This window comes from Pteropus medius, unplaced genomic scaffold (assembly GCF_902729225.1).
Source record: "Pteropus medius unplaced genomic scaffold, Ma_sr-lr_union100, whole genome shotgun sequence".
Lineage (NCBI taxonomy): Eukaryota > Metazoa > Chordata > Mammalia > Chiroptera > Pteropodidae > Pteropus > Pteropus medius.
This window is the reverse complement of record NW_024351732.1, coordinates 2,480,134-2,503,081: the sequence shown is the minus strand read 5'-3', so window position 1 is coordinate 2,503,081 and position 22,948 is coordinate 2,480,134. Positions and strand designations below refer to the sequence as shown.

Genomic DNA, 22,948 nt, shown 5'->3' with positions numbered 1-22,948 from the left:
TGCAAAATCTCTAGCAATGTCACTAATGGGTTCAACATATCTATTAGCAAATAAAAGTTGAGTTTAATTCTTAGAGACATTGCACAAATGATGTAAGTGAACTTTCAGGAAACATCTTGCTTATCCTTTAATTTTTACATATAAGGAAACTGGGGTGCCCACAGATGGAAAATTTTTTGCTCAAGGCCAAAGTATAAGTAACAAGGCTCAGAAAAGTATGAGTTCTTAGAGTCTTGCGTTGGTCGTGCCATGCTGCCAATGGGGTGTCAGGATATTATTTTTCACATGTCAATAAAACTTCTCTTTGGACCTACTGATTCTTTACCTGTTTGCAAAAACCGTTATGCAAGCGTTCCACCATAAAATCCTTAGCTCCTCTATTTCTTCCATCCCTATAACCATCAACAAATCTGTTTATAGATACTACCCTTGAAATAGATCCCCAAACAAACCACTTGCCCTAGTTCAAGGCCCTAACATTTCTTGCTGTGATATTGTGATTTACAAGATATTGTGATTTCCATCCTCATTTCTGGCAAAGAGCTCTTAAAACTCTTGGAGTTATCTTAAGTGATAAGAGCAGTAAGGTTTGTCTTTTGTTATGTTAATGAATGACTTTTGGAAAGCCGGTAGGTAACCTCAGGAAGGGAGCTAGTTGTCAGAGGAACCAACCACCCAACAAAGCAATTAGAGGGTTGAAGTTTTTAATCCCACCTCCAAGCTCAGGGGAGGGCAGAGGGACTAAAGATTGAATCATCCACCAATTGCCAATGATTTAATCAAACCTGCTTATGTAATGAAGACTCCATAAAATCCCAAAAGGACGGGGTCTAGAGAGCTTCCAGATTATTGAACACATGGAGATTCTAGGAGAGTGGCCCTTCTAAAGTGAACATTGAAGCTCCATACCCTTTCCCCATATCTCGCCCTATGCGTTTCTTCCATCTGGCTATTCCTCAGTTATATACTTTTATAATAAACCAGTGATTTAGTGAGTAAATGGGTTTCCTGAGTGCTATGAGCTGCACTAGACAATCAGTAGAACCCAAGGATGGGGTGGGGGAACCTCTGATCTATAGCCATTTGGTCAGAACAGGTAACAACAACCTGGGCTTGTGAATAGCATCTGAATTGGGATGTGGGGATCGTCTTGTGGCACTCAGCTCTCAAACTGTGGAATCTGATGCTATCTCCAGATAGGTAGTGTCAGAACTGAGTTGAATTGTAGGACACTTAGCTGGTGGCTTGAGTATTGCTTATTGGTGTGGGGAAACACCCCCACCCCCAACACACACATGCACACACACACATGAACACATAGACTGGAACTGGTGATCCGAACACCTATTTACTTGCCTAGTCTGCAGCTATCTTTTCTCCCGGGTCATCTCCCTGCTTCCCTTCTCCATGGCTTCCCATCTACCATCACCCAGGTCAATTCTCTACACAGGAAAACAAGCAACCGATCACAAAATGATGTAGTCATTGACCAGAACACTGAGATGGATTCCCCATCCCTCTTGGAATAGCATCCAAACTGGTGATCACACCCTACAAGGTTTGATAGCATCTGATTCATGCCTATCTCCCTGACTTCATCTCTTACTACCTTTCCTCTTGCTCGTTCAACTAGAGCCACGTAGGCCTCTTAAGGTTCTTCAGATATGCCAAGCTTATTTGCTTCTGGATCTTTGCACTTATTATTAACTCTGCCAGAAATGCTCTTCCCTCAGATTCTGCTAGTTCATTCCCAGCCTTTGTTCTGGTCCATAATTAAATGTCACATCTTTAGCAAGCCCTGCCCTGATCACCTGATCTCAAAGCACTACCCCTCCTCATCACCTGGCCATTCTCTGTCACTCTATTCTGCTTTAATTGTCTCCTTGACATTTATCTGTCTGGTATTTAATTATATACTGATCCATTTACTACTCTCCAACTAGAATATAAGCCTCATGAAAACAAGAAATTTATCTATAGTGTTCATCTTTGATGTCTTACTATCAGGAGGATTACCTGGCATGTAGCAAGACCTTAATTAATATTTACTAAATAAATAAATAAACATCATTGTTTTTTTTCACTGTCTTGTAAAAGCTAGAGCATGCGCATGTACGTGCGCGCGCACACAGACACACACACACACACACACACACACACACACAACCTGCTGTGGTCAGATTACACTTAAAGTAATGCATGTAATTCTGGGTACACTGTAATAGATTGAGGAAGCCAGATACTTACTCTGAAGAGAAGAAAAAAATGATTTATGGAGAATATAATGAAAAATTCATTGAAAACCTGAAAATCTGCTACTTGAAAAAGAAGTGAATAGAACATGGATAGAGCCCAGGTAAATGAAAATTTTGGAATAAAAATTACAGAAAAACAGATTTTAGGTCCTTTATAAGAAAGGACTCCTAAGAGACATAAACAACCAAAAATAGAATGGGATACATTTTATGTGGAATAGTGAGCCCCCTCGTCATTTAAGGTGTGCAAGTACAGCCTAGACAACCAGTAATGGGAACAGCTATAGAAAGGGTTTTAGCATTAAACAGGTAGTTGTGGGAGATGGTCTGAGTGGTCCCTTCCAGTCCCAAGGTTCTCTGATACATGTCCCGTCCATGTTATCGCTATTCAGAATACTTCTGAGAGTCTTTCTTACAAATTGCTTTCAAAATCTGCGACTCATTCTTTAGAATATATTCATTAATGACAACTTCAAGTCCACAGGAAAAAGTGAGGAGTAAAGCTTATTACTACATTTTCTGTTTTTTGTTTTTTATTTTTTTGTAAAAATGGTTGTGTATGACTGTAATATAGCCATTTTATTTCAGCATGACTTTTCAAGTCCATTTTCAAATAAGAATTTCCATATTATTTTGAGAAAGGATAGAATTGTTGAAAAAACTCTTTTCTAAGATTCTTCTTTAGAAGAACAAAATTATTTGAACTTGCAAATTCTGCTCTGTGTGAATAAAAAACACACAATGGAAGATCCTAAGATCATCAAATTACATTATAATCTCACCTCTTATATAACGTTCATTAACATCCATAGTATATACACAGTGCCTTAACTAAATATCTCATTTTAACTCTTTCATAACATATTTCTAACAATAATATTATGAGTTCCTCCATTTTTCTGATGTGTAAATTGAAGATCATAGATGTTATGTAGTGTTATCCATAGTGACATAGCAAATAAAGGATAGCGTGCAGACCAAGTCCCAAACTGATGCCAGGTTCACGGTCATATTTTTCACTCATGCTCTTCTAGAGTGAAAACCTTCAGCAACACTGCAGAATTCCAGGCCCTATTGAAGGTACATAGAAGAAATAATTCCGGGAGGTTTATTTTTTATTTCCCCTCAAGCTGTGTAATAAAAAGCCTCCTATTCAGCTTCCTTGGACTGTTCCAGCTATAAAGCACTATAAAAATTATGAAAATTATTCTCCTCTCCCATAACATGGGCCTCTTCTTGCCAGTGTGTGGAAGGCAATGATGGACTTTTCACACACTTTATAAATTGTCACACCCTTGTTATTTCATTCCAAACTGTATTTACATTCCATGGTTTTATGTTAGCTTGGGTTGCTAACCCCCACATTTATTCTAAACTTAATTGAATTTTTATTACTCATGATGAAACTGCTGTTTTTGCAATTTGCACAATATTTCTCTACTGTAGGTTTTCATAACATACAATTATACTTGAATCAGAGCCTGGGGCAATTAATTATTAATGAATGGAATAAAGGTATTAATGTTTATCTGTAACAAATGAGAGAATACATTTGATTCCCTCATTTGTCACAGTATGGCCTGGATTTTGATGCCCTTTCTTTCCCTTAAATCAGTAAATTCCAATTGAGGGTTACCATAGATAGATTAGGTAATACTGAGAGACCTTCTAAATCAAGTTTTCTGTATTTATGTGTATATCTGTATCTATCTATTGATAGACAGGTAGATACACATACATGCATGCCTATATATATAGATATGCATACAAACATATGTATACATATATACGCATATACATACATGTATATATGTTCATATATATGTATTCATACATATACGCAGTGTTTTGCGTTGACTTTTTCAGTAGATCCACTTGTGAAGCAGGGACACTCGTCTAATCTCTTAGTTTTAAATATGAAGAAACTAAAGCCTAGAAATTTTAAGTGACTTACCCAGGATCACAAAACTTGTAGGTGGCAAAGCCAGTTCTCAACCCATATAGCTCACTGATCTGTCCACAAAAACCGAGTGCTCGGGAGCTGACGGTAATGGTCCCATGTATTTAGGGCTTACTCTGCACCAGCTACTTTGAATGAATTACTCCATTTATTCCTCAAAACAGCCCAGTGGGGTAGATATCAATTCACTCATTACAGTAAAAAAACAAAACTATTACAGAATCTAAAAACAACAACTAAAACAAAAACTCAGACTGTGAAAAGTTAAGTAACTGGCCACATAACTTCTAAACGGCAGAGCAGTAACTTCGAACCATGTGTTCTGACTCTTATTTCAGTTCTCCAATCTCATCTTCATTACATTTTTCCTCCTTGATAAGAAAAAGAAAAAAGTGTTTAGTTGACAAAAATCAAATAAATATTGCTTAAAATGTAAATATCTACTCAGATAATTGTCTGCTCTTCTTTACTTCACCTTCCTCACCCCTAACTCCATCCAAACAACCAAAGCTCATTGCACTGGCTACGGGGAGGGATATAGAACAGGATCCATGGGAACCATAACTTGGTATATCCTAAGTGTCTGTTATATGATGTTTCAAAATTCTTGGTTACCATGTTTCATGAAACACGTATGCATTTTCCAAATACAATTCCTTATAGATTTAGATTAATTAAAAATTTTAAGTATCCATAATGTGTGAAATGCTTTTATGTATGCTATTATGTGTAATTGTCTCAATTCTATATGAAAGATGGTTTTATTCTGCTTATGCAAAAAAAAGAAAAAAAGAAAAATGGTGGCTTAAAGTGCTTAAATGCCTTTGAAATCTCACAGCTGGTGAATGGTAGACCTCATAGTCAAACGCCAGCCTTCTAATTCAAGGTCCAGTGCCTCCTTACCTGCTGTGTTGTCCACCCGAGGTTAGCACACCTTTGAAGTTAGGGTGACTCACCTCTGCCATCAAGCTTTGCTATTATGGTTCATATTGGAACTCCTTTTCTGAGTTCCTATAATGGTTGCTATGTCTGTAAGGTCAGCTCTATTGCCTTTCTAACTCTGATCAAGTCTAATTCAGGGGCACGTTTCCAGACCAGAATACATCTCTTTCTTTTTTGCATTTACGTTGTTATCTGGCAGGCTCTAGGGACATGGAAGTGAGGCATCATCCTTGGTGCTGCTGACTATTTGGGAGCTGGTCCCGGTCATGATTATGAGAAAGGCTCAGACTTTGACTAAGGCAGGGCAATCCAAGGTTATGAGATGCCTAATTCAAAGGTAAAAAGGAATAGTTTACTTAATTGTATAACTGCTTATTTTCACAGCACAGCAAGATTAACACAAAAACAAGTTTCAGAAAATCAACTGTATATAAAGTTGTAGTTAAGGTATCAGAACTGCTGGTGAATCAGAGAGAAAGTACTGCTTCAGTCACATCAAGTACTGTGAAAAGCAGCTGAGAAGCATCGCTTCATTTTCAAAACCCTGGATTATAACAATCGATGTAGCTCTACAACATTAGAGGATAATTTTCCTCCATCAAAGCCCTGTCAGTGTTGGAATAAGTGGGTGTGTCATTAATTAACCTATCATCCTCTAGTTCCAAATCCTTTCATAGTCTGCTCTGTGATGCTATGGTATCGAACACATTTCTGTTTCGTCAAGTGGTTCTCTGTTAGGTTTTTGCCAATGGGGCGGGGAGGGGGGGTGCTAGAGAGAGGTAAGAAGGCAAGAAGCAGGAGAAAGAAACTGATTCATTCAGTTTTGCATCCAGTTATTGTGTCTCCTCAGCAACAGCTCTTGCTTCAGCAAGCAGCGGCTGGTCCACTTTCCAGTTTCTCCCAGCAGTCCGAACCAGCCTTAGCTGTGCCGCATCAGAGATAACAGCAGCACCTGAGCCACACACCCTCCTCAGAGGTCTGAGTGACAGCCCATCCTCTGAGCTTCTAAGGCATCAGCGCCAGTGGGAAGCACCTCTTGAGAGATATGGTCTCAGATCCAGAACCCCTCCTCCAGGCTTCTAGGTTCTGGCAACCCCAACATCTTTGCTTTGTCTCTCCAGCCATAACGATGATAGATGCTTCAGTTACTCTCTGTGCTAACTTAGTGTTTCCTGCTGGTTTTCTAGTCTCCCAACCCCTGTTCAACCAATTCTGGACATTAAATTCTCTCAGAAAAATAAATATTGGTTTTGTGTTCCTGACAGGACCCTCCTGAGTTCACTGGGTCCGCAGTATCTAATTTGGGTTTCCACTGGGGTAGCCAGAACTGCCTTCTCCTCCATGGGGAATGGTTAGGCTGAGGTTCTTCAGTTACCTCACCTCTAGTTACCTTCCCTTTGATCATTGCTTCTCCACAGGGATCCGGGCTGACTCAAGGTTGCTCCCTGCTGGTTTAAAGTGGATAGCTGGTAGTAGGTGATGGAAAGCGGCTCTCCCCATGGAGTTCAGTGGCCAGTTTGGATGAAAATCAGTCTCTGAATCATTATAGACCCTACTTCCTTATACCCAATGAGCCCATCCAAGCTTTCCATCATTTGATTTTGTGACACTATCACCCTTCATCTCCTTAAGAGTCATTGTAATTCATACACATTAAAGTCAATTTTCTTTGAAAATGTTATGAAACTCTAGAAAGTAAATGAGACACTTTTAAGAGTGACACTCACATTCCTCTTAATAAGGAGCTCGATTCTCTTTCTTTGGTGAATGAGGACTATCGAACACGCCAACGCAAGTAGTTATCGATTAAACTGAAGCCAAGGGTCTGAAAAATATTAGGGCCACACTCCCACAATTACCACCACCTCCTTCTGAATTCACTTTGGCAAGAGGAGAAAATAGGGCTCATTCTGCTCATTTTCTTTCTAACAAAAAACCTGAAGTGAAGATGAAAGGATGCCAGTCTGTTTTCCATTTATGGGAAAGATAGTGAGAAATAGCCACCAGGAACTCCTATTTTATTATGAGAGAAGTTAGTGACTTGTAGAGAATGCTCTTTTTTTAATAGCTGATCATTTGAAATACATTTAAGATTTCATTCCCAACCATTTAAAATCCATTTTCTTAAAGAAATAATAATTTATGGAAGATTAAAATAAAATGTATTTTCAGGTGTATTTTCTATGTCATCCCCCCTCCCAAGAGGAAGGACTCAGCATAAGATAATATCGGCTCATAAGGGTTTTAAATAGTCATTAAGAGAAAGTATTTGAACTAGCGAGATGAAAACCATCACTTCACTGTAAGTTCATGTGGCATTTACCACAACTTTGATGTTTTATAGTATCTAACAATGGCACGTTTATATTTTTGTAACGAAGGCGCTAGTCTTACAACCTGCTTTGGTCTCAGCTGCCGTTAACTCCGTCACAGGGTTACAGCCGCTCATACCTCCCCTGTTCTCTTTGGCAGGAAGTTCTTTTTGATTTACTGAGTTTTCTCCTGTCTAGCAGCAGAGAACAGACTCAGAACTTTTGGGTTTCTTACCGTGATAACTCCTGCTTTATTAAATCCACACAGTGGTATCGGGGAGAAAAATTCTGCTGTTAAATTTGGATAAAAATCTGGAAATTCTATTTGCAGGACAAGAAAATAAGCTAGATGTGGAGACCTCTATGGCAGGGTCTCATCCTCTGTGCTGATTTAGAAATGGGATTTCTTATAGAGCCTTCTAGTCGCGGCACTTCTCGCTTATTGAACTTCTTCGATGATTTGAATTAAAGGAATGTTATTTCACAGAAGCATTTGATGTTTAGTACCATTGAGTGGAGAGAGGGGAACGGATACTGATTTCTTAAGGGTAGACTGCAATGCTGGTGAGTGTGTACCTAGATCTGAGCGTGTGGCCAAGGAATCACTCTTTAAGCGTGTGTGGAACACATATGGACTCAAGATACTTGAGCTTTATGCATCTCACATAAGTATGAAAGACCCCACATGAGGCTCTTAGCAATATGTGTCAGTGTCAAGAGTGGGAAGGGAAGGAGGAAGGAAGACTATCAGATTTTCTCTTGACCTGGGCCTCCAAATATTTGGGAGGGGTCTGTCTGCCACATTCACTATTTGCAGATTTGCCTAATAAATAAATGGGACAGATGACTCTATAATCCAGCACATAGAAAATGCTGAGTAGTGAACCAGAATGTGTTTTTCAAGGAAAAAAATTACAAGAGAAACTTAATCGTTGTAATTTTAATACTAATCATTGGGGAGGCAACATGAAAAAAAATCTCAGCAAATAATTTAAAAACCTAATGCATTAGTTGCTAATTCTGAAATTACACAAGCTGAGATGGGAGCAGACTGCTGTCCTAATTAAAGCCTTTCTTTAAACTGGAGGACCGTTATGAAACTAAAATCTTCTGTATTGATCTATAACTGCTACCTACAGGTACTGCAGCTGGCTTAAGAAGAGGAAAGGATTCTTGTTTGTATTAAACCTCACTGAAAAAAATGTTTAAAGTAAAAGAAACACATACTACAAAGCCACACACACACACACACACACACACACTCACACACACACACACACTCACACATGATGGGGTGGAGTAGAAAGTTCACTGGATAGAAAACAAAAAATCTGGGAAAATCATCTTCCATTAAGTTGTATGGATTTGGATAATGTATTTATTTTCTGAGTTTCAGCTGAGCAATGTGTTACTTGGTAACAACAAAAAGAATGATGGGGATGGGAAGTTGTTGGAGAGGGTAGGTCACTCAGAGGGTGTGTCAGCTGGATGACATGAGAGCTGGACCAGGGAAATGAGAGGCTCCTTGCCCCATCCCCTGTCCATTGAATGAAAGTTCCACCCACCAGTCCCACCCTCAGGTTCATCTCAAGGATGCAGCCTTGAGAGAGTAAGGTGTTGTTGAGACCATCTGGAGAGTATACATGACTGAATCCAATTAAGCCATTATTAACATTTTAAGATTCTGGCAGACAGGTACAGAGATTTACTGGTCTTGTGACTCCCCTCTCCCCCGACCAAAGACAAGCCTCATATGTAACTCCCTTGCTTATTCAAAGTGCCATCTACCAATTCGGAGTGGCCTGCCTCTTTCCTAGGTTTCTTCTTGCCCTCTGTGTATAGGGGCAAGTTTGCAAACCAACAAAGGTTTAAAAATAAGTGATTAGGAAGGTTTGAGTCAAGTTCTGCCTCTGCCTCTACTTCTGTCTGTATTTGAACTTGGACACATCATTTAACCTCACCTTGCACCTCTATCTTCTCACCTGAAAATTAAGAGGGTTAGACTAGATGAGGTCTGAAATCGTATTAATGTGTTCTTGAAATATACGATGAAACATTTACCACATATTCATGACAAAAATGCAAGAAAGACAAGCAAATGAAGCTAATCGATTTTTTAGCACATTTACAGAATGCCTGCTATTTATTGCAAATAAGTCTTCCATTTGTAACACATTGAGTTCAGGAGGCTAGATATTTGAGACAGATGAATTTTGATGAAAAGAAGAAAGGTAAAGCACAGGTTTCACTAACTTCCAAACCAAAACCCAAATCTTTAGTATCATTTCCTAGTCATTAATATTAGTAGCATTTCCTAGTCATTAATCACCTCCAAACTTTAAATAGCAAATAAGACATAGTGTTTTATAGAAATAAAATGACCGCTATCTTCTTTAAAAAAATTCAGTGTGTTGGTTACAAACTGTAATATGGATGAGAAGAAATCCTGTTTCAAAAATATAATGAGCACTGGTGGTAACCTATTATCAGGTCTGATGTCAAAGACAGTAAGTCACCTGTTCTCCTGGTGATATATGCTATTTCACCATCCTCACATCCTATGTCCAGAGAAGTGAACTGCGTCCACTCACATACGCTAACATCTCCTCTTGGTTGGCTCATTTATAGAGAACGAGGTCTCAAGCAAATGCCTCAAATAACCCACATGAACTCACTGTTGAAAAATATAAGGTACATTACTGAATAGTATTGAAAAGTGGCAAGGTTTTTTTTCAGTTGCTTCACAAGAAGCTCCATTGGTCTACATTCAGTATTTTGCAAGCGACCCAAATGTCTACCTGCTTATTGTAGGCGGAATAATGCCTGCCCTCACCTTAAATCCACACCCTAATCTCTAGAACCTGTGACTGTGCTCCACACATGGCAAAGGGGATTCTGCAGATGCAATTAAATTAAGGATTTGAGATGGGAGATTATCCAAGGGGCCCGATGTAATCACAGGGCCCTTATAAGGGAAAAAAGGGAGTTAGGGAGTGAGAGAAGGAGATGTGATGATGGAAGCAGGGATTGGAGTAAAGCCATTGCTGCAAGGGAGCCATGAACAAAGGAATGTGGACAACTTCTCAAAGCCGGAAAGAGCAAGGAACAGATTTTCTTCTTGAGCCTCCAGAAAGAACGCAGCCATCCAGACAACGATGATATTGGCCCCATAAAACTCATTTCAGACTTCTAATCTCTAGAGTTGTAAGACCAAATCTTTGTGTCGTTGTAAGCCACTCCATGTATAATGTTTTGTCACAGCCACAACAGGAAATGCATACACTGCATGAAGACCTCAACCTGCCTGCTGAATAACAGACTTCTAGTCCCCTTTTGAGGTTCTCCCTCCTAATAACTCCCGAAGAGTCCCTACGGGGATGACGCATCTGTGCTCACAATCCATGTCATCACCATGGTCTTCACCATCACCCACTTCTTTCTTCCATATAGTTCTCTATTCTGCAATAGTCCGCTCTTTGTGTCACACTCTGCAGTTTGAGGTACCACCAAGAGCTTGCTCCTGTTCCTTCTACCATCTCCACATTGGTTTTAGAACTGCTGCAATCCCCCTTACCACTGTAGCCCAAGGGTTGGCACAGAAATTTTCCCACAATAAGTTACAGTGTTTATCAGTAGTCATCTGAATTGACAGCGGAAAGGAAGAATATTCAGAGCTTAACTTTTAACTAGTTACTAGAAATGATTACTCTCAGATAACTGAATCACATGCCAATCTTATTGGTTTCCCTTGGCATATGTTCCTGCCTCACTATAAGGCTTCCTTCCTGCCTAGTTCACAGTCCACATCTTAGTGGCAGATTCCAGCTTTCTTCTTGCCATTAAACATGTGCCTGAGTAGCCTCCTTGGCTGCTCATCCTAACTCAGTGAAAAGGAAGTATTCCTTGCTCAGCTCCACTCTAAGGCTTATCTTCCAAATCCTCATTTCTGTCCCAAAATCTGCCTCTCTCTAGGACTGACTGGATAATTTCTGCTACTTTCAAGAAAAATCTCCCCACTCAATAGGGGAGCATATCTTATGTCCCCAACAGAATAATTACATTACAACATAATATTCCAATACCTGTAAGATAGATAAAGATACAGATATATTAGAACTACTTTACACAACAGCTTCCAAGTTAAAGAAAGAACAATTGAGAAAGAAGGTGGATAAAGAACCCAATGGATTTTAATATTGTTCTCTCCTGGGGAATGCAACTGTAATCCCTTGCTTTCTATGGGACAGCTGGAGTTGGCCGTCATACTTGGGCTCAGCTAATATTTTCTGTTATATGTGCAACATACTTGCACTGAGTTTGTAGTGGACAAATGTAGAGCAGAAAAGAGACAAAAGACAAAGGCAGATATAATAAAGATTCTTTGTAGTTAAGACGTGTACAAGCTCGTTAAAATATAAAAATGCTAGAATAAATATTTTCTAGCTTCACAGAGTTCCCCGCCACCCCCCCCATGTCTTTTGTTTGTTTTGTGGGTTAAAAAATAAGCACTTCAAGAGTAAGGACAGAAGTTTCCTACTTACATGTTTTTAATGAGTTACTTTCTGAATTAAGATGGAGATTTTCTTAGAAAACAGGTTAAGCCTAGAAATGACTCAAGGAAATATTGGTTTTTTTCTTCTGGAAAATTCTTACAGAAACTCAATGTTGAGGAACTATTGTGTTCAGTACTGTATTTCAAGAACAGAATTGGCATGTAGCAGGCACTCAGATTCTTTAATTGGAAACCTTCCATTACTCCTAATCTCCAGTGATCTTTTCTTTCTCCCATTTCTACAGTAGTTAAATTCTTACTCATAAGTTTAAAACATTCTACAGTAGTTAAATTCTAAACTGCATAATCTGCCATTACATTTCATCCTGCCTTTAATTTACTTCTAGCTGTGTCATGTGTGGACCTAGGCTCTACCTAAGTACAAAATGACCTTCTCAAGAGGATACTTTCATTTTACAGAGCATAAGAGGAGACGTTGTAGCATGGCCTCTGAGTTTGGAATGCCTGGCTATGACCTCTAAACTACTAATTAGTAGCTGTCAGCTTGGGCAAACAGCTACTCTGGGCCTCTGTTTTATCATCTGCAAAATATAAGTAATAATATTTCTCTCATATAGATGTTATGATGAGTTAATAATTCATGTAAGGCATTTGGCAATACCTGGCACATAGAAAACGATACATGTATGCAATTATTTTTACTTAAACAAAAACAATCATGAGTTGATAGTTTTTATTTTTGTGCTGTTTTTAAATTGAAAGTATATGGTGGCAGAGAATGGATTAAATATTTCTGAGAGGGCTGAAGGTGAGTGTACAGGCTGAAAAGGGGAAAAATAAGTATTATTTTTCTGGCATTGGCTCTTAAGGCAAAATGTAGATGCGGATATAGTCTGTAAGCTTTTTGAAAGCAAGGATTATAGGTTTTCAATTACAAAACTCCAGCATCTTGCCACAGTGCTTGACATATATAAGGCATGCACTTAATATCTGCATAATTCGTTAATAAATAAATGGGTCGTGGTATAAAAATCCAGGCACCCTGTTTCTGCTTCCAGAGAGCGCTCTCCTGCTAGCTACAAATTTGGCTCCCAAATGCAGAAGGGTAGGTCATTGTCCTTGCTTCCAAACCCTCGCTAGGTTGGAATCTGTTCATCTTTGGCAATCCGCTGTTTTCTCTCCTTTCAGAAAGTCCTCTCTTGAGGCGGACTTTCAAGGCACGGAGAAAAACAGCCCCCCACACGTTTCTCAAATGGGCTAATTCTCACTATCTCATATTCTTTAATATTCTGAGGTCTCGGTGTCTTTCCTGCTGAGCCTCGAGCTCTCTACATGAGAATCCTGGTCTTTCTACATCTAGGCCTAGATTTTTAATGCGTTGACCACCTGGAGTCCTTGGCCATCATCTCAGAAAACAGATCCCTCGGCCACACCTCCTTCTTAAAGAGGAGGCAAGTCTGCCGGCGGTCCTTTTTTCGAATCTCTGGAGGCAGCAGGACCACGCAGCTGTGGCTCCCAAAGTCTGCCCAGCCCAGGAGGCTCCTGTTGTTCGGCTCCACTCCTTCCCACATAACCCCCCGCCGCCCCAGCCACTCTGCAAAAAGCCTCGCCAGACTCCCGGGCAGTTGGAGGCAGTTCAAGAATCCTGGGAACGCTGCAGTGTAACTCTTTTGGCTCCAACACCACCCTCAGATGTCACACAGCGTGGAAGACTCGCTCAATTGACTCTGTGCGGATTAACGGCACCTTCTCCTTCCTCTCTATGCGTCCACGCTTTTTTGCGATTGTTAGACCGAGACTCACACTGCAATGGCTTCTAAACATCAACAATAAAAATGTGCAAAAAAAATCCCCTGCGGGTTACGTGTGTGTTTGCATTTGTTGTGTGTCCATCCGCGCTTGTGCAAAATCTCCAAACGTCACAGTTTGCAATTCGGACAAGCGCGCCGAAGAATCCGAGATCTTCCCAGGGATTCCCTCTTCCTGCCTCCTCTGCTTCAGCTCTCTGAGAGGTAGGTCTGGGGCTTTCTCAAACCGCCGCTGCAGCTATAGACGCGACACGTAGCAGCTGCGACTTCCCCTCTTCTTTCGCTCCCAGCCCTCTCCTCAGTCCCGAGCGCAGGGTTTCCTTCCAGTTCCCCCGCATTTGCAGTGCAAGCGGCTGACCAGGGAAAAGTGCTTCCCTGGCCTGCTGGTCGCTAGACCCCCGGATCCGCGGGACTCCGAGCTCCAGCCTGGGCGGTGGGTGGTGCTCCCGCCGCCCCCACCTTCCCCTGGGGACCGAGAAGCCGCGCGCTGGGCGTGTGTGCGCGCGCGCGCGCGGAATTGGTGGGGAAACCTTCTGTGGAAGCAGCAGAGTGTCGCGGGCAGAGAGCATTCTGGAGCTCAGCAAAAGCCTCCAAAGCATTTGAGCCTGAAAGAAAAAAAAAAAAAAGACTAAAAAGGAAAGAAAAGAAGGGAAGCCCATTCCCCTAAACTACGGGTTTCCAACAGTCTTGGATCCTCCCGGAGCTGGGCAGAGGCGCAATTGGCCGGGGCCGCCGCTCGCACCCGGAGTTGAACAGACGCTTTTTCCCCCCTTTCGGGTGGAGGGAGGTGAGGGACTTGCAGGCAAGAGTTGCACCTGCTCTAGGAACCTGCAGAGAGAACTCTGGGGTAAGTAATGTTCTGGCATTGGAGCGGAAAGGGGAGGAAGTGGGGGGGGAGAGGGACGAGAGGGAGAGGGCAGGGAATGAATTATGCAAAAAAGAAAAAAAGAAAAAGAAAAAATCTCCAATATTCCGCAGCAGAGGGAGAGCACAGCTCGACACTCCCAAGATGAGTCCTGCCTGGGGCTCCCGCGCCGAAATGGTTGGCGCGAAGTTCTATTAGAGGAGAAGAGAAACTCCCCAAATCCCCGAGGGTGACAGAGGCGGGCGGGGCGGAGTCGCAGCCGGACTGGGGCCCAGGCGGCTGCCGCGGTGGCCCGAAGCTCCGACGCCCAGCGCTCTCGTCCTCCCAATGGCCTCGAGGAGCCTCACCTCCCCACCTCGGCCTTCCGCCTCCGCCTCCGGGCGCTGGCGGCCGAGCTCCCGTGGGGACTACAGCTGCGGCCAGGACGCTCACCTGGCCGAGCCTCCCCCGCTTCCTCCCGCCCCCACCTGCCCTCCTCCCCTCGGAATCAGGAAGCGTCGGGATCCGTAGGCGAGGAAATAACGACCCCTGCAGTTGCATTGCGGAAAATCGCGGCGGCGGCGGCGGCGCTAGTCGCTGGCGATGGTAGCGAGGGTTCTGGGGAGCCCAGGAAAATAGCAGAGGAACCGAAAGCGCGCGCGCGACGTGGAGAGCCCGCGGGCCCCCAACGCGCCCGGGCCCCCGGCTCCCCGCGGTTCCCGCCGGGAGTCCGGAACGCGCCGCCGGAGCCCGGCTCGGAGGCGGCGGGCCGCGCGCGGACTTGGGCGCAGGGCGGGTCGGCGGAGGCTGCCGGCGGCCGGCGGTTTCGGGCACTAATCCCTGCCTCTCTTTCTCTGTCTCCCTGTCTGCTGCGTCTGCTCCTCCCCCCCCCCGCCCCCCCGGAAGCAGGAGAACGGCCCCGGAGCGGAGCAGCCACCCTCTGACCATGGCCCGGTGAGGGGGGCGGACTTCGAGGGCAACTTGTCGCGGACTGCCTGGGCTCAGCCAGAGAGCTGCCAGCGGCCGGGGGCCCGGACTGCGCCGCGCGGCCCGGCGGGGGTCTATCGTCTATGTCTTCTTGGGGCGCCAGGCGGATCGGGGTCTCGTTTTTGCAGAAAGAGCCCGGCGCTGGTGGCTTCAGGTGGCTGCCGCCGCCGCTGCTAGTGCTGTTTCCGCCGCTCCGGCGAGGAGCAGAGACGGGCGAGCGGGGACACCTCCGGGGCAGCGAGGCATCGGACATGTGTCAGCACATCTGGGGCGCACATCCGTCGAGCCCGAGGGGAGATTTGCCGGAACAATTCAAACTGCGATATTGATCTTGGGGGTGACTGTGCCTGGCCGGCTGCCGGGTGGGAGTGCGAGTGTGCGCTCTCTTGGAAGTGTGTGCTCGTGTGTATATGTGTGTGCCGTGTCGGGCTCCCCCCTTCCCCCCCTGTTTTCCCGTCGAGTGATGCACTTGGAATGAGAATCAGAGGATGGAAATAGTCTGGGAGGTGCTTTTTCTTCTTCAAGCCAATTTCATCGTCTGCATATCAGGTATGGGACGCGCTGGAGTCACGGGCGGGTTTGTGTTACGTTATAGTGTTTGGAATGTTTGGGGTTTTATTGTGTGTACGACACTCTAGTTGCCTCGCGGGGTTGCGGGGGGGGCAGGGGAGTGATGGCAAGAGACCCTTCCAGCTCTGCGGTTTGCCTTCAGAATTAAAACCTAAGCCCAAGGGAGGATGGGCAGTGTGTGTGTGTGTGTGTGTGTGTGTGTGTGTGTGTGTGTGTGTCGGGGGTAGTATATGTAGGAAGTCCTGGAGCGTATAAGGGGGTGGGGAATGAGAAAAAAGAGGAAGACGGGTGTCGATTTTCTACTGCTTTCTGGCTGAGAACTCTGGCGCCGAAATCTAAGCCTTGGCAACCTCCACCCCCATCCCCTGGCTTTCAAAGTTCCCAAACTCGGTGATTCTGGCTGGCAAAATGGACGCAGAGCTCTGCTCTGGTATCTAGGCACTTTCAAGAGACTGCGGGAGGATGCGGGACTGGAGAGTACCAGCAGGGCCCAGAGGGATATGGAGGTTCTCCATGCCTTCCCCAAACTCATCAGGACCGGTGGTCACGGTCTGAAACATGCTAGGTCGCTCCTCTCCACCTCAAATAAAAGCAAAACCCATCTGAAACAACGCATCATCATAAATACCATTTTAGATCATGTTCTTTTCGAGTTCCCAGTGGCAAGGATGTCCTGGCTCGGGCTCACTGACCTCAGGCTACTTGTGCCAGTCTGTGGTTTTAGCAGCTAATGGGAATCCAGTTGAGGTGAATGAGGTAGGACTTGTGCCTGCCTACACCTGTGTGTCTGTGCCTTGGAAGGGATTCTGCTTTCCAAGCAGTGTCTTTGTTGGTGCAAGGAGTTGGGGGTATGAAGGGGAACTGTGAGAAAAAGCCCTAGGATCAATAGTATTCCACAGTTCAGTTCAGTGCCTCCTCCTATTGACAGTGCCCCGCACCCCCATTTCCCTTCACATTTGTCGTTTAGATACCCCGGGTAAGGCCCATTTGTAGTGCTCCCCTCTGCCTGCATTCCCTCTGCAGAATTGGGGACTCAGCCAACTTCCCATGAAGTCACCAGAAGAGGAGAGCAGGAGCCGGCCCCCGTGAGCAGCCACATTTGAGCAGCAGTGGGGTGCAGGGTTGTTACCTTCATCTTCCTGCAACCCAGCCGGTCCCCACTCTCTAAGTCAGACCTGGTTCTGAATATTGAAAACCCTCATCTGCCCAGTTCCAAATACCACTATTTGGTTTCAATGTTCTCATAAGGCAGGAATAGAAAATCTTTGGTTCGAAATCATTCTATTTGGGGCTTTGCCACCCTCCTAAGAAAGTTGCCTCTATAATACCTTAGAGATGTGTGATGTACCTGGCAGATAATAAAAAGTGCCCTAAAATCCCCTGGTGAGATCTCTTACCTTATCCTACATCGAAGGAAAAATTCCCAAGTGACTTATAAAGATTTATATCAGACATATGTCCGGGAATGGACTGGGTGGCATCTTACAAGGCCACATTTTATATCTTTCTCTTTTCTACATGTCCATTTCAAACTCTCTCTTGTTCCATAATATTTCACTAGTTATAAAACAGCCATTCCTTACCTCCCTCCAGCATCATAAATAATTTTCAGATGAGAAAACCATCTGAGTTCTTTTAGGATTTACAAAGGGTTAACATCATTGAGGCTCTGGATACCCGCTTCCCCCAGCATCCTCTGTTTCCAGCCCCTACCCTGCATTTGGTCAGTCATCACAGGGGACCCAGCTAAGAATGGGTCTGTTCTTAGCCTCCGAAAGAGGCATTAGTGGTTTACCTGTCACGGCTATACTTGGTTTGGTGTATCAGCAACTAAATTATATAAATAGAAGCATTAGGAGGGGCTTATTTCCAACCCAGGAGGGGTGCTATGGAGTACGTGGCCTTTCGCATGTATTTACTAAATAATCATCATTGCTATGTAATGAGAGGATAAACGTGTTAGTGAAATTGCTAGCTATTAGCTAAACACAGACAACTGGGTTAGCATTCCAAATGCCTAGTTAGGATCTGCATTAATTTGCACTTTATGAAGACATTTAGGCAGAGATGCACCATTATGTACTCTAAATTTATACATCCATTAACTTAACTTTAAAAGGCCATCCTTTCTTAAGGGCCAAGCTGACCTCCGCCCTCCATAAGCAGAACTGCTCATTCAGTGATGTCCACGTATGTCACATTTCTAATTAGTAATATAATTACGACTCGCAGTTTGGGAGACTTTCCTTCCCCCACCCCCGCCGCCCCCATCTGGCAGCCTTAAGAGGTACAGGAATGCAATGCACTGAGACTGAATAATTGTGTCTCGAGGAGAGTTTAGTAGGTCTTTCATTTCTGTTTCCATGATTTGCAGTTTTAATTTACTCATGACTGAGCTCTACCAAAAGGAACATAACCTCTGATCATAGAACCTAGTAAATCTTAAATTTAAAAAGAAACTAAAAACAAAACACCTCTCTACCATCTTTGGATAAATTGCCCCACCCAAGAAATGGGTACTAACTCAGACTGAGTTACCAGGCATCAATGTTTGATGCATTGATAGGGTTGGTTTCATTACTGAGGAATATCAAAGTAGAAAAGACCAGCAAAAGTCTGCAGTGTAAATATTTTGCAGAAGGAAAATTTTGGTAGTAGATCTGGCCTGCAGAAGGTATTTTGACTGAATTTCAGTTGGTCACATTTGCTTTCAGGAATACTCCGGTGCTTTGTAGCTTAGTGTTTTGCCTACCTTCACCCCACCCCATCCCCCAAATTAAAAGTATATGCGAGGAGTTTTCTCGCTGGGCCTGTGTAGGTATATTCCTTAAAATACAGAGACCTGGACTTGGTATATTTGATGGCTCTGCACTAATCATTTGGTTGTGATGAAGCTGTGATACATCCCAAGGTTGTTGATCCTGCAGGGTAATTGTAAGGAACAAAATACTCTTTGTAAAATGCCTAGTGTAGTGTGTAGAATGAAGTAATCACTTGCCACAAATGGGACTGGGGATCTGCTTGGCCAGGCTTAGCTAGCTGCTGGGGAAGTAGTATGTGTGCCTTTCATTTGAGAGATCATATCAATTTTGGCTACTTAAGGACAACACAGCTAGGCTGAAGAGGGAATGCCATGATCTGGGAGTTCTTGGGGCTTGACAGTAGATGCAGATCTCATTTCACTGAAAATGTAAGGCAGCCAAGATCTGTAAAGAGATGAGAGAGAAAAACTAGGATGCTTTTTCCCTGTGCTAGCAAGAGCACCATTGCATTTTTACAAAGCAGCTCAGATCAGTGAGAATGAATGCCCAGCAGTACCACAAGAGAATTTCCTGGTCCAAAACCAGCTGTCGATCTAATTTACACAATGCATCCTACTTGCCTATATGTAACTTCGCTTCTTTGTCAGTTTATTCATAATAGTAACAGCAATAACAATTAAAATTATGTGATGCTTTCACATATATTATATAACATTGCACATATTTTAACACATCAATTCTTAGAATTTGTAGGTTAATTTTATATATAAGGCAGCCAGAGCCCAAAGAAGTTCAGCTTGGAGGAGTCACAGCAAAGTCCAAGTTAAAATTGAGTGTATCATTTATGTTTTGGTTCAAGATTTCTTTTAAATGTTTTTATTCAGTATTTTTTATTTTGATGCTCCAATTGAAAGAATAAATTGTGTTAAAGGGGTATAAGTCTTAGAGAGTTTGGAAGTGGAAATTTAGGATGATTGCAGTCTAGGGCTAGAAATAAGTTGGCATTTGAATAGTATATGACTCTGTCAATCAAACAGATGAGACTATTACCCAAGTTTGTCCCCAACATCTTAAGATAAGCAGTCCCTACAAGCAGGGAATATTTCATATTTCATACATTATTTTCCTTATCTGAAAAATAAAATGGTTTAACTTCAGCTTCTTTAAAGGTAGAAAAGGGATAAGTACATACCCCACACATTTGTTATATGAATTAAATGAGATAATGTATTCAATGATTTTCTCTTAGCACAGTTTTGAGGCATAGTAAGCTTGCAGTAATGTAATTATTTCTGATGAATCTGGCATTGCACGAGTTTGTGGGGCTATGATGGATAGAGCCTTTACCTTCTTTCTCTTGTTTAAAAGCAAAAACAAAATCAGCAAGAACATTTTGTGACATTGAACATGAATCCTACTTTCAAGGAGACCTTGGTGTAACAACTTTGAAATGTCTCTTAATTTTGTTGCTCATATTAATGAGACTGGCAGCATTAAACATTGGTGCATAGTCATGAGTGTCACCTACTTTATCTCTGTGAGCCCAATATTGAGGTGAGGCTTGGAAGGTTTAATGAATCACCTGGGAACAATGTAGTACTTATTACCCAGGGGAGCAACAGAAGTTCCTCTTTCTACCTGTAAATTATGACTTGGTATAGAACCTAACTTTAAAGTGCTTTCCCAATGGCAAACTGCTGATGCTATCAATATGGCTTGAAATAGAACATTTCATTAAATAAATAAAATAGCCACACCCCAGTAAAGGACACTTATCTGATGATCTTATTAGCAATATGGTTTCTCAAAATCCAATTTCCCATGCGATGTCATATAGCCCAGTCACTGACAGATGCCATCATCATATATGAGACTCTCCTGGCAGTGATATAAGAGTCTTCCTGAGTAATAAAAAAATCCCTGGTAGAAAAAGAAATGTTAGATGGGGAAACAGGATGGATTGCTATCCTAGGCAATCTAAAATCTCAACTTTTCACCTTAAATAAGCATTACGTATTTGGGCCTGGAATTTAGGTCAACAGGAGATTCAGGCACCATTAAAAGTGTATGGTAGCAAGCCATTGTAGAAACAGTATGGATGTTAGAAGACCCAACCTGCCATCTAACTCTTCCTTAATTACCTGGATGACTTTGGGCGATTCTCTTAGCCTCACAGTCTCCCAGTTTCCTCATCTGTAATATGAAAATTAAATCGTCTTTGCCTGTTTCGAAGAACTGTTTATCATATTATGGAATGATCCATGCTTAAGATATAGTTATAAAATCAAAGTTGAGATACATACACACAATGTAGAGTAACATAAAATAATGAGTAATGCTTAATTGTTAAGATACAGTTATAAAAGTAACATTGTGATGCATAAACTATTGTGAGATAAAACAATAAGAATAATACGTAATTGTTTGATAAAGGGCAGAAATGCTATAGAAGAGAGAAGTCTAGATCTGAGGGAAAAGGAGAATATTGGATAAGTATTGGAGGCTGGAGTAGAAGAGATGGAGGGGACCACATCAACAAAAGGAGAGGACTGAGTGAGGACTGTCTCAGATGGAATAAAAGATTCACTTTAGGAGATACTGGAAAGTTGGGGTGAGCCCACTTAAGGGGTTGTTATATTGAGCAAATATGGAGTGTCCTAATATATTTAACTTTTTGGTGATTTTTATTTTTTCTTATTAGGTATCTTTGCATTGATTCAATGGACTGAACTTGGTTAAAATGTGTTTGAGATTCTAACATCTCTTTGGATTTTAAATTTGTGTGGCATGTCTCTAACTACTGTGCTTTGCATGGTTTGTAGCCTATTTGGATTATAGACAGTTGAGTTTTCAGGTGACTTCAACTTTCTTTTCTGTATAGTGGAGATGCTATTCCCAAAGTTGTTGATCCTACAGGGTAATTGTCAGGAACAAAACACTTTGTAAAATGCTTAGCATGGTGTCTGGAGTATAGTAACCCTGTCCAAATTGCACATATTATATGAGAGTTATTATGGGCTTTGGAACCAAGATGGGCCTACACGTGCATCCTAACCTTCTGGATTCATTCTCTATGTGGTCTTGGAGAAGTTCCTTAAGTTCTCTGAGGCTCTGTAAAGTTTGCAAAATGAGGAGTGGAGAGAATGTACATAAAATCCTCCCAGAGTGCCTGGCACGTGGCAGTCACTCAGTGAATTGGAACTGCTCCCATAAGATTATCATCACCAACATCATCAATAACGATGCTGTTATTGACACTTTGCAACTGTTCCTGTAAATTCCAGTTAATTATTCAGTCATTTCTTCTTTGTTCAACAAAATAGTGTTATCAGCTAACTGTGCCAGGCATAGGCATCATAACAATGAACAACACCTGGTTCTTGGTATTTGTAAGATGGTACATGTTGTGAGTTGAGGTGTATATAAGACGCTATGGGAGTATAAAAGGGGAGCAGTTAACTCTGTTGTTGGCGGATGCAAGTGGGAAACGGGAAGGGCTTAGAGAGGAAGAAAACCTTTGAAATAGGCCTGGAAAAATATAAGAGATTTCATAAGAAAAGAAGAAGAAGAAAAAAAAGACATACCATGAAGCAGGAATAGTATGTTCATAGCCAAGAAGTGAAAAAACATATGAACTAGATGTTCATAGCCAAGAAGTGAAAAAACATATGAAGTAGATGGGTTGAATTAAGTGACTGTATATAGGGCTAGAAAATAACTGGGGCTGATATGAACAAACTTGCAAGCTAAGGTAAGTTCAGATCATTACTTTTAGTTATGAGGAGCTAATGTAGAGATAAGGAAACTTACATAATCATGTTTGTGTGCAATTTAATAAGATAATTCTGTACTTTGATTGCAATAAGCAATAATTTAGAAACCCAACTCCTTGTGTTCTTGCTCACAAAATCCATTTTTTTTAAAAAAAGGCTGGCCTAATAGATTAAGTAGGCCATTAGTGGACATTCTGAGTAAAAGACTTAAAAAAAAAAAAA

At 42.3% G+C, this 22,948-nt stretch overlaps 1 protein-coding gene across 2 annotated transcripts in view; it reads left to right on the top strand.

Annotated features, from left to right (window-relative positions):
• The first annotated feature begins 13,901 nt into the window (after nt 1–13,901).
• CA10 (carbonic anhydrase 10) overlaps nt 13,902–22,948 on the top strand; it is a 434,572-nt gene continuing 425,525 nt past the window's right edge. Inside the window, exons 1-2 of one of the 2 annotated variants that reach the window (XM_039846400.1) lie at nt 13,902–13,994; nt 15,544–16,170. In XM_039846400.1, the coding sequence (XP_039702334.1) occupies nt 16,110–16,170 (61 nt within the window). In that variant the 5' untranslated portion in view covers nt 13,902–13,994; nt 15,544–16,109. Of the gene's footprint in view, nt 13,995–14,319; nt 14,638–15,540; nt 16,171–22,948 lie in introns of those variants that run through there. The other variant, XM_039846399.1, reaches the window with a different exon arrangement.